This window comes from Onychomys torridus, chromosome 8 (assembly GCF_903995425.1).
Source record: "Onychomys torridus chromosome 8, mOncTor1.1, whole genome shotgun sequence".
Lineage (NCBI taxonomy): Eukaryota > Metazoa > Chordata > Mammalia > Rodentia > Cricetidae > Onychomys > Onychomys torridus.
Genome location: NC_050450.1, coordinates 75,478,132 through 75,490,506, shown reverse-complemented (window position 1 = coordinate 75,490,506; position 12,375 = coordinate 75,478,132). Strand labels below are relative to the sequence as shown.

The following is a 12,375-nucleotide window of genomic DNA, read 5'->3' as shown; positions in this document are numbered from 1 at the left end:
TCTCCTAAAGGAGAAATACAGAAAGCCTTTTCACAGAAATGGCAGTATATCTGTTTACTGTAAAGTGGATGAATAACTCCTGAATCCCAGTGTTTGCTTTGTATCGTACTGCTCTAGGATGAAAAGCAGCGGATTGAGGCCCTTGGAGGTTGTGTAGTTTGGTTTGGTGCCTGGAGGGTGAATGGAAGTCTATCAGTCTCCAGAGCTATAGGTAGGAAAAAAACATTCGTTTTGTTTCTCCAAAATCCTCTAGCTCTCTGTCTTGTATTAACTTTGATATGAAGGAACTTGAGATGCTAATTTATATGCTCAGAATACTTATCATTGTTTAAAGTAACAACTGGATACCTTTATAATTATTTAAGTACACCTGGCTATTTATACATTTAAATTCCGTATAAAGAATTGCCTCAAGGAATGTAGCATTTATCAGTTTGTATTCTTTGAATAGATGCCTCCAAGTTAGTGTACAAATCTACTTAAAACAAATGATTTCATTCCACATTTCTAGAAAACAGAAGGGTTTCCTCAAACTTCATGTTGTTTCTATCTTTACCTCTTCTTTGGTGAATTATAAAATGACATGCACAGAATTCTTAGAAACACACTTTTTCTACAAAACTATTTTCTAAATACGGGACATATAAGTTTTTTGAGAAAGGGTCTCTCTATGTAGGCCAGGCTGGATTCTGCCTCAAGTGCTGGTATTAAAGGTGTGTACCACCACACCTGGCCCAGAAAATATAATTTGTCAGATAATCTAATGTTCAAATTCATTTTTGCTTCTCCCATTTCTCCTCATCCATGCTAGGGAGCAAATCTAGGGCCTCATCCATGCTAGGTGAGGGCTCTACCCACCCAGGTACACTCCCGGGTCTTTATAAGCATTCCAGAACTGCTCTCCCTAAAACATAGACTGTTTAAAAGGGCAACGCTGCTTATTCAAGAGATGGCTGAGGAAAATCAGGTGTACCTCCAAGGAACTGCTATGCCTGCCTTTGTCTTGCTGTGTGCTGCAGGCTGCATGGCTTAGCCTCACTTCCCAGCTGGTTTTTTTCCTTCAATACACAGACTCACATGTAAGCATTTAGTGCTGCTCATGTGTCTGTGCTTAGGGCTGACTGCTTGGGATGGCCCAGCTTTTGAAAAATAAGCGTGTGTTTCATGGGTAGCTGAGCAGACATGTGTGCATACATAACTCTTCAATCTCTACCTCCCCAAAAAGTAACTGGACATAGAGCTAAACGGACAAAGTCCATATCGAATCACCAAATTTAGTTTCTTGTTACCAAAAATCGGGTTTAGTTTGATCCATGAGTTGGACTCTTTCCACTTTGAAAAGGTGCTGCTAGCTAGCTGTGAAGTGCCCCAGATGTGAGCATCAGGCGCTGAATGAGATGTCCAGAGCTAAAAGATGTACAGATGCCTCATGAAGAACAGTTACCTCACTATGAGGGAGCTAGGAGGTGCTCTGGCATAGGGCCAGAAGACAGAATTCTCGAATTTTAAATATACTCTTATATACAATTATTTTTGACAACTAGAGCTGGTCAGACAGTGTTTGTCAGAAGACTGACATGGATCTCTACAGAGACATCTTAAGTTGATGCTGGCCTTGATTCTAGAAAGAGGTGAAACCAAAGCAGAGTAAGAATGTCTTTGAGTAAATGACAACCTAAGATGAAGCAGGGTCAACATCACAGACAATGTGACTTTTCAGTGGGATAGGGTGATACACTACGTTTAGGGAGGAAACCCCAAGAATGGAAAATACTTTTAGGAATAACAATGGGTACAAGAGGCAAGGGGAGACGGTGGAGTGGTCAATTAGGAGTGTTCCTGCCGACCTGTGACGGGCTTCAGATTTGACCCTAAATAGTCTAGATTTACTAGATGAATAAGCTGAGGCCACACAACCAGGTTTGTCTTTTCAAGCACTTGTAGTGACAGCATAGAGTACAGACGAGGGTAGAAGAGCCTGGATGGAGATGATGTAGAAAGCTGTGGTACAGTGCTGGAGACGAGGACATCTGAAAAAGGAGACACGGAGGAGGGTATAAATTGGTGAGACAGATGACAGTTTGTGAGGAAGAGGGAAACTAACTTCCAGGTTTCTGACTTGTGAGTAGGAAGACGATAAAGCATTTGTAATAAAGAAACAGCAGGTGGCAGGGGGTGAGTTCAATGGGACATATTTTCAATTCTAGGTACGGATGGGATGTCTTGGAAGAGATTTTGTACGTACGTGGAAATACAGATCTGGAGTTTAGCTGAGGGTTGAGCTGGAGACAAGGATTTAGTAACTCCTTCCACCTTGGCAACAGCATTTATCTCTCATGTGCACGCCCACATGTTGAAACCATAGGCATGGGTAACACTGCCCAGAAAACACTTATTGTGTGAAAATGCCAAGATGAGGCCCATGACTGAAGCTTAACACAGTGGTATAGGCTACTTGTCTTGGAGAGTAAACTGTCTTCTTAGTACTGCTTTGCTCCTTTGTAAAGTAAGAGGACCAGCTCCCAGTTCCTGACTCATGTGTGAGGTGGCGGAATATGTACCACATTCAGAACTGAGCCCAGCACACTCTTAGCCATGATGGCTACACTATTAAATCAAGGAACAAACCAGGAAAAGATGAAGGACGGAGAAGTGCAGTACTTCAGAGGCCAGGAAATGAGGGCTTCTGGGCCTGAGTAGTCAAGGGCTGCAGAGGTCCTATAAGAAATGGGTTTTAAAAGAGATGGAATTAGGGGCTGGAGAGAGGCTCAGCAGTAAAGAGCACTTGCTGCTCTTGCATAGGCTTCATTGCCAGCACCCATGTGATAGCCCACGACCATCTGTTAATTCCAGTTCCAGGAGATCTAATGTATTCTAACCTATTCAGGCCCCAGGTACACATCTGTACACATAAATAAGTTTTTAAAAAGAAATGGAATCTCAAATAGGAAATAGCTGAGAGAAACATTTGAAGTTGGTAAGTATAAGAACATACTAATTAAGATATGGGAAGACAGACATGGCGGCACATGCCTGTAATCCCTGCACTTGGGAGGCAGACAGGACCTGGAGTCAGTGTCAGCTAATCTAGGCTACATTTTATGGTGTGAAAAAGACAAAGGAAGATTGAATATATTTGTGGGAAGAGAGTAAGTAGAGAATTGAAAATGAGACCCTTGACTGAGCTCCAGAGAGATGGGACCAAAAATAACTGACTATGGTAGTGTACAGAGGTCAACTCCACCCAACCCTCCCCCACCATGCCGAAAGTGGTGGTGGCTGTAGGCTTTTCCTTTCGTTTTGTTTGTAGGAAGACTGAGGAAATTAAAATCTTACAACTGTCTCTTAAGTAAGAAATCAATGAATATACCAAGATCCAGTTGACGAATAAGGAAGATTTGGGAGACTCATTGGAATGCGCTTTAAAAGGGACAAGAAAGGGGGTAAACAGTTCAACTCCACTTAAAAACAATCGACACTCAAAGCTTTGACAACGCAAATCTTTCCAATTTTTTCACCCCATGAGCCCTTCATTTATGAGTTTCCTAGCATATGGAGAGAGGAGGCTGAAGCCAACAGGCTGCCATCTCCACCAGGAGATGGGTATTTGTGCCCTCCTACCAAATTTGGGGGCGAAATGCCACGAATCTGACTCTCAACACTGGAGCAGGTGAAAAGCCAGAGTTCTGGCACTATTTGCTCTGTGCAAATCTTTGTATGTTCTGTTCTAAACCAACAGTTGCACTTGCCTTTTAATTGTTAGCACTAAAACAAGATTTTTCTTTGGAACAGTGTAACTCAGATCACATTTATTTTTAGAAGGAGAGTTCAGAAAATAATATTTGCATCAGGTAGAAGAATAGGGAAATTAAATAAAGTGGACCAGTGGGGACACTGCTCTTAGCTTGTGAAGTTATGATTGGCTTCAGTAGTCTATTGGGACATCATAGTAATAAATGAAATCAAAACCATGCTTTTATGATTCCAGCAGCTGGGAGGTTGAGGCAAGAGGATGAGACATTCAGGGGCAGCCTTGCTACAAAGCAAGTTGGAGGCCAGCCTGGACTATGTGAATGAGACCTCAGCTTTAAACAACACAACACAATACAACAGTGGGCAGGGAGTGGATGCGAGTTCACGAGTGAGAAGCTAAGAATACGGAGGAGGGTCAAAAGGCCCTCTGCTTCTTATTTACAAATATAGTCACCTTCTAATTACACCCACTAAATGCCCATTTTCCTAAGATCTAGTTATTCAACCTGCTGGACACAGCATATGCCCGTTTATAGCTTATCACAGGGTTCCTACTGAACCATTTGAGCCTATCTGACATGTCTGAAAGAAATCTGAGGTAAGAGGGAACCTATAGCAGATACTAGAAATAATGAATCACATAATAAGGCCACTGTCTTAACTTCATTTCTGTTGTTGTGATAAAATGTCCTGACAACAGGAAACTTAAGGGACAAGCGGATTTAGTTTAGCTCACAATTCCAGGTCATACTTCATCACACTGTCACAGCTGGTCACATCAAGAAGAGAGGCTTCTAGTACTTAGCTGGCTTTCTCAGTCCAGGACCTAAACCCAGGGAATGGTACTGCCCACAGTGAGCTGGTTCTTGTCACTTCAATTAACCCAATTAAAAAAAAATTCCCATAGGCATGCGCACAGACCAGCCTGATCTAGGCAATCCTTCACTGAGAGTCTTCCTGTGGTAAATCTAGGTTGTGTCCAGCTCACAACAACTAACCATTACAGCCTGCTTCTTTCTAGTGCAATGGGAGGTGTAATTAATGAGAACTGTGTAGGGAACAAGTTGGGGGTTAGGATCTGGAGCGAGGCAGTCTGGTACCAATGCTGTAATTCTAAACACTAAGTTATAGGGCACTGCTTCACATATTGTTTGCTGGCTCTTTTCCAAGTGTCTAAAGAAAAATAACTGATGAAAACAATGCAGGAATCTGGTCATTTTCTGTATCTTAAAGTCCTAAAATCATGGTGGAAGAGGGGCAATCTCTGCAACTGCAAGAGAAACCCGGAGGCTTAAGGCCTATGGTGTGTTGGACATCACTCCCTAACACTGCCGTGTGTCTGCTTATGTTGTTAGTAAGCATTACCGAAGCTTCCAGGACTGTTGGAACTTCCAGGCCAAGGCTGGAAATGGCTACCCACTACAAAGAGAAGCCAAGGGGACCAGAAACAAAGTAGTCCATATCCTAGCTGTTTGTGTGGGACTGTGGATAAAGCCCACAAGTTTCCCTTTAGAGTCCCACTTGGTTTTTAAATCTCTTGTAACTCAACCCTTTCTCCATGTTCACAACAATAACCTACTTACTGATTTCTCAAAGGGGGGGGGGGGGGGCGGACAGAAAATTGTTTAATGAGGAAAACAGCCAGAACTTAGGGTTCCCCCTCAATGTTCTCAAGTTGAAATTAAATCAAACCTAATCACCAGTAAGAGAACAGATCTACTGAACCAACAGTTCTCCTATGTATAACTGATATTTTTAGTACATCAAACAAATTTAGATTAGATGTGTTTGTTGCTTTAGTCAGCAAAGCCTAAACTGTAGCCAGAGGCACAAGGTCAAATGTATACAATTGATGAGGAATTGAACCTGGCAACTTATAGTTTTTAAACTGGGATTAAAGTATAGCAACATCAAAGTAACATAGAATTGAAGTGTTTCAATTACAGTTTTAAATAAAAATTTCTCATTAAGTTACAATCAATCTATAGTATTGACCATAGGCATTCTAAACATTTAGGTGAATCACAACCTGCCTTCTGATGGCCTTCCCTTCTAATTCCCACAGGAGATGCTGAACATAAGCCATATATCTGTGGAGATGCAGACTCTGCCTCAACTGTTTTGGATGGGACTGAAGACTACCTCATTCTGGCCTGTGATGGCTTCTATGATACAGTGAACCCTGATGAGGCGGTGAAGGTTGTGTCTGACCACTTGAAAGAGAATAATGGAGACAGCAGCATGGTTGCCCACAAGTTGGTAGCATCAGCTCGTGATGCAGGGTCAAGTGATAACATCACTGTTATTGTGGTATTCCTGAGGGACATGAACAAAGCTGTAAATGTTAGTGAGGAATCAGATTGGACAGACAACTCTTTTCAAGGAGGGCAAGAAGATGGTGGGGATGATAAGGAGAATCATGGAGAGTGCAAACGCCCTTGGCCTCAGCACCAGTGCTCAGCACCAGCCGATCTAGGCTATGAGGGGCGTGTGGATTCATTCACTGATAGAACTAGCCTGAGCCCAGGGCCCCAAATCAACGTGCTGGAAGATCCAGACTACCTAGATCTCACACAAATAGAAGCAAGCAAACCTCACAGTACCCAATTTTTGCCACCAGTTGAGATGATTGGTCCTGGTGCACCAAAGAAAGCAGATCTTAATGAGCTAATAATGGAGGAAAAATCAGTCAAGTCTTCATTGCCTGAACGGAGTGGTGCTGGAGAGTTTCTGGCTTCTTTTAATTTGGGTTCAACAGGGCAACAGATATGCAGAATGGAGAGCTTGTCTCCTGTCTGTTCTGGGTTGGAAAATGAACAGTTCAAATCCCTGGGGAAAACAGTGTCTAGATTGTATCATTTACGCCACCACTACTCCAAAAGGCAGCGTGCATTCAGGTTTAATCCAAAGTTTTATTCATTTATTTCTGCTCAAGAGCCTTCTCACAAAATAGGCATTAGCCTCTCCTCACTTACTCGAAGTGGGAAGAGAAACAAGATGTTAAGAAGTTCTTTGCCATGGAGGGAAAATAGCTGGGAAGGATATAGTGGAAACATGAAGATTAGAAAGTGTAACGATATTCCATGCCCAAACCTTCCCTGGAGCTATAAAATATAAGACTTTTCTTCAATGTAGGTTAGCTAACTCTCTCAAAAACTACAACTATCAGAGTAGAAACAAGGTAGACATTTTTAACATACATGTGCTTCATTAAGAATCCATTGATGGCTCAATCCTTAAATGTACATAGATCTCTAGGAAACTCAAAATAGTATTTTCAATCATAAAAAAAAGTATTGGCGGTTTCACTAGCAAGCTCATACAACTGGTCCCTGTGATGTGTCTCTACCTACATACAGTCCCTCTCCACCATCCCTTCACGTCACTAGTGGAAGCTTGGAAGTGATTCCAGTCAGAATATACGGTATGGAAATCACAAGTATCTGGTCTGATGTGCCTAATCTAAAGGAAACAGTGCAGAATTAAATTTTGGGGGGAAATGTCCCTCAAGATCCCAGGGACCATGAAGCATCCCTTCCCAGTTGTTTGGGTGAATGAAAGATTAAAGCCACACAGGACTTAACTGCTGATCAAGGACTCAGTGAACCAGTACCAAAGTGTCATATTCTCAGACTTGGGAGGCAGTACGCAGTAAGATAACGTGTTCATTTTTCATAGACAATGAAAAGCAACTATGAATATTTTTAATTAAAATATTTCACAAGGTTTTAGTTATCTGAGAGTTTCATAACCTGTTATGGTGCTTTTGGTGGAATTTTGTTACTCATTTTAGGAGACCTCTGTCAGCTGGCTGTAACCTATGATGCTGTTCTTCATGGTACCTTCATCTCAGGAATAAAAGTGGTCTAAGAGATGATGTCAGGTACGAGAGAAGACTCAAATGCCATTTAAAACGAGTTGTGAAAATAGCACTTCTGTATTTTCTGCTTTGTTGACAAGTTTACAGGCAGCAAAGGCATAGATTACTATAATATAAAATGTAGTTTGAATAATGAAAACGATAGATTATTTTAACTTCTCTAAAATTGTTTTCCCCAAGGGAATGAAGTAATTGGCATGAAGGAGGCTGAGTGTGAACCCAGAGGCCACGTGCACAGGAGAATGCAGATTACTGAGGGTCAGGGCTGTTTAGTCATAAGTGGAGGCGAGCCAGAGTCCAGCTACCCGCTTCAGACTACAGTGACAGGTCTTGTGCTCCTCATTTCAATACTTATAGTTTATAGTTCTGAATCATCTCCTTTTTGCCATTTCTACAGTTTCAAACCAGAAACTTGTCTTCACCGAAAGACAACCAGTGAGGCAGCCTGGTTTATCTCAGTCATGAACGTTCCCACGTTCCCTACCCCATCACCCATGGGCTGGCCAGGCCAACAGGCTGGAACCACTGCTCGCACAGTGGAGGCACTGTTAAAGGTTCCTGCTGAGGCACAGCCATGCCTAATCATGTTCTACGGAATGCCACAATTCATGTTGCATTCTCCAGACCCACAGAGGAGTAAGATCCTCAAATCCAGAGACATAGATGACTAACGTATCACAGGTACTGGCAGAGCTACATCAAACCATTAAAGACCAAAACCCAGCTTCTCTTCAGCAATGGTCAAACTATTAACCTACAGCTTTATTTTTCAAAGTCTGAGTCTAAGTGGAGACTTTCAGTATTTGTTTTCTGTTGACCTTGGAGTCCTTTACTCTTCTCTTCGTCTCATGACACACTGCTGAGAAGGAATAAATATGGCTCCACCTCAACAGTATCGGGACTTCATCATCTTTCTGATGCTTGCCCCACAAATGGACCTCACTCTTGTCTGTCATTTTTTGAAGCCCAGATCATGCTGACAACCCATCAGGTGCAGGGCCAGTTTCAAACCAAATTTCTAAAGAAACTAGAAAACAGGCAGCGGACAACAGGTGTACATCATATCCCAAAATAGCTAAGTACATTTAGAAGAATTTCTGTGGTTATCTATTAGTAATGTTTTTGAGCAGAATAAAGAGAAAAGAAAAAAAATGAGGAGATAGGCTTTTGGTTAGTGAGGTAAAAAAACAAAAAAAAACAAAAACGAGTGGATGAAGCTAGGGCAAACAGACCCATTTGGGAAGGTCTGAATTTTGTAGGTCTGACTACACAGCAGTGTTAACTCCATTTCTCATATCATTAGCTCTCTAGAAAATAGAGAAAAGTACTTCTAGTGTGGTCAAGTTAATAAACCAATATTGTAAAAACTAACTCATTTGTTCACAATGTGCGTATTTATAAGGTAGTTAGGTACCATTTGTACGGTAAGTCCTTTAACATTCTATAATATTAAAGTAGTGGTTATTGGCCTGATATATGCTGCTGTTGGTTCTATAAACCAGACGAGAAGCAGTGCTTTGTGAAATACAGTGTTAAACCTTAATGCCACTGGTGATAGGAAGTAGTTCCCTTCAATTCAAATCCTCTGCCCTTATTTGCTGCTTGCTAATGTAAGCAATAAGTAACCCTCTAACTAACGGTATCTATACATTTCTGTAACATATTTAATGATGGTGTATCTGGTGACTGTAAAAATATTAGACAGATATAAAGTATCTATATAATATATACTAACTGTAAATGCTGAGGTATAGTCTGTGAATTATGTGTTTTGTACCTCTATTTCATTGTGCAATTTAGTGGTGGTGAAAGTTCAACACTCGATCCTTAAAGAGTGGCAGTATCCCTTTTTCAATTACCATGATCTGCATCAATTTGTTTGCTTGCTAAACCAGTTTTGTTACAGTAGGAAATAGCAAAACAAATATAGACAAGAAGTGTAGTATCTGATAGGAAAGCAGACTTCCAGTCTCCAACTGAGGTTACCATTCCTTGTACATTCACTGTGAGTCTCAAAGGGCGTCAGTCCCTAATTTCAAAGGTTTCCTTTTTCACTTTTTTTAGATATGTACATTGGAAAGATATCTGAGTTTGGCAACATTACAGTACCAAACACTGGAGCTCTTAATTCTATTTATGTCTGTACAACAGAAGTCCAGACAGAAAAACATGTATATACTTTTTCTTTACCTACAAGTGCCATCCATTGTCCTTGAAGTAATACAATTAGAGTCCATGTTGCATTTAATTTAAGTAGGAGGCACCTTGAAAGTAACATCTTTTCAAAGGACAATGTCAGCAGTGTCAACACTAAGTCTACTCCTGACCACATTTATAGTGGTACAGCATCGACCCTGCATTCTCATGACCACCACACTCCACTGCTAGAACACTGTGCCAGTAGGAAGTGCAACATCCAAGGGGCAGATGAAAAGGATGCAGCTCAGTGTTGCAGAGAAGCGGCTGTGCTTCAGGCTCTTCCTCCCCAGCCAAGGCTCACTGGAGCTTTGTGAAAAAAGGGTCCAAATGATTTTAACTTTTAAATGATTTGCTCACTCAATGAGCTTTTTCACCTACAAAAGAGGATACTACAGTTCTGTTTGGGTCACAAATTACTAAGATTTTTTTACCTTTCAAAAACAGGATGAAAGACAAAACCCCCACTCTTCTGTTTTGATCTATACAAAGATGGTTGTTTCTTCAAAACAAACGATACGCCAGTATTATACAAATAGTACTGATTGGAAAAACCTGCTGCTGCATCCTCCAGCAGCATTCGCTCTAGTTAAGCCTGTTTATTGTACTAACTAGAACCCGAGCAGGCCAGGGAGTCCAGTGACACAGCAGTCGCTCTTGAAAAGGAACTACTCAATTATCTCTGATGTATTAGATAATGCAGATACATCATTGTAATCTCTCTAGGTGCTCTGTGGTGAGAGACAAGCTTTCTCTTATTCATGACATTTCTCTGCAAAGAATTCTCTCTGGAGTGAAGTGAGTCACGTTATGATTTACAGACCCGCTCCACAGATCACTTCTGAGTTGAGTTGTAATCATAAGTGATCTTTCGTGTTTTATTTATTAAAACTGTTTATTCAGGTAAGGAGTATGTCGGAATTTTGCCAATATCTTAATAAAACTCAGCAATTAAAAACCACTGGTTATTTGTCTTATTCATAAAGTATTGAGTTACTTGGTGCTTAAACTAGGCAGATCCCTCAGCCTTAAAACCCCCACAATCTCCAGGGGGCTTTCAAAAATTTTTTATTTCCATTTATCCTGGGCAGTCCTGGAATTCACTATGCAGACCAGACAGGCCTCAAACCTGGAGATCCACCTGCCTCTGCCTTCCGAGTTCTGGGATTAAGGGTGCACACCAATACTGGAGATGGATGTTTTCTTTCCCCTTATAAACGTGGAAAGCTGCAAATCTGCTGAGCGACTCTTTAACCATCCAACCACCTAACAAAAAACGGGAGGGGGGTTTCTTCTTGTGCTCCCTACTGGTTTAACTGGGGTAACAAAAGCGGGCCAGTATAAGAGACAGTAGGAGAGTGAACCCCGCCCTGAGCTAAGCAATGACTCCTCAAATCTTCCAGTGACATTATTCTTAGATCTTTGCAACCAAATGCCAAAGCTTTCTCTTCATATCATTGGATTTCAGTCTTGAAAGGAAAGAAATAATCAGTGAGTAGTGGCTCTAAGTCTTTCTGGAGGGTTTGATGAGGAATAATTACAGAAAGGAGAGTGCATAGAAGGAAGTGAAGCCAACTGTGCAGGCAGGCCATGTACATCTAAAGCAAAGCCATGGTTGTTAACCTGTGGGTCTCAAGCCCCAAGACCCTCGGGAAACACAGATGTTTATATTACGATTCATAACAGTAGCAGAATGACAGTTATGAAGTAGCAATGTAATAATTTTACGACTGGGGGTCAGCACTACATTAGGAACTGTATGAAAGGGTCGCAGCAGTAGGCAGGTGGAGGACCACTGAAAGGGATGGACCCAGTGAACACACTGACTCCTATACCACCAGCAAGACTTACTTCAGTCACAACAATCCTAATTTTGTCAGTCAGCTTGTAGCGTGACTTTAGAAAGAAAGAAACAGTTCTGAAAGGAAGATTTACTTGAAGGGGCTTGCTTTGCAGAGATGATAAAGAACATTTTGATCAATAATTGTTATTTATGTTTGAAAAATTCCTAAAATTTGATACTTAATTAAGACAAACATCTCTTTCTGAAGTAGCAGCATGCCATATAATTATTCTAAGTGAATCACTAGTCTAACAATTACTTGAATTGAGACTTTACTAGTGTTACCAAATTATCAGAAATGATTGTCTGGGGTTAGGGTCTCTCAAAGGCTAGGTCCAAGCACAGGAAAGACGTAGAGTTGATTATAAGGTTGCCACCTGCCCCACCCCCACCATGGGCTTTTGACCTGCACCCAGATGCCTGTTACCTTAAGAACAACTAATAAAGGACACTTCTTTGTGCTTTAGGAGCCTACTTTTGTTTGGCCTCAGAATAAACTTGTTGAAGAACTTTTATTTGTATTTCTAACAAATCAGTTTCTTTTGGACTGTTCAAACTGCTCAAATACTGTTTAGTAACGAAGAGTTCCTTCTTGAGCAGCTGGGTTTAGTATTCTTCCTAGCTTAGCTGTAGGATGATTCCCCACCACAGAATCTCCAGGAAAAGGTGTCTTGACCTCATGGTGAAAAAAACAGGTCCGACA

At 41.3% G+C, this 12,375-nt stretch overlaps 2 protein-coding genes across 5 annotated transcripts in view; one reads left to right on the top strand and one right to left on the bottom strand.

The window, feature by feature from the left end:
• Ppm1e (protein phosphatase, Mg2+/Mn2+ dependent 1E) overlaps positions 1-10,790 on the top strand; it is a 140,655-nt gene extending 129,865 nt beyond the window's left edge. The window contains exons 6-7 of the mRNA XM_036195494.1: positions 118-211; positions 5,819-10,790. Coding sequence (XP_036051387.1) covers positions 118-211; positions 5,819-6,870 — 1,146 coding nt within the window. The 3' untranslated portion in view covers positions 6,871-10,790. The remainder of the gene's footprint in view (positions 1-117; positions 212-5,818) is intronic.
• Positions 1-12,375, bottom strand: part of Trim37 (tripartite motif containing 37) — a 138,832-nt gene that overhangs the window by 16,721 nt on the left and 109,736 nt on the right. Inside the window, exons 25-26 of one of the 4 annotated variants that reach the window (XM_036195491.1) lie at positions 2,629-2,718; positions 2,009-2,030 (exon numbers count right to left, since the gene is read on the bottom strand). The exons of 2 other annotated variants lie outside the window; for them this stretch is intronic. In XM_036195491.1, coding sequence (XP_036051384.1) covers position 2,030; positions 2,629-2,718 — 91 coding nt within the window. In that variant the 3' untranslated portion in view covers positions 2,009-2,029. Of the gene's footprint in view, positions 1-2,008; positions 2,031-2,600; positions 2,719-12,375 lie in introns of those variants that run through there. One more of the 4 variants, XM_036195490.1, reaches the window with a different exon arrangement.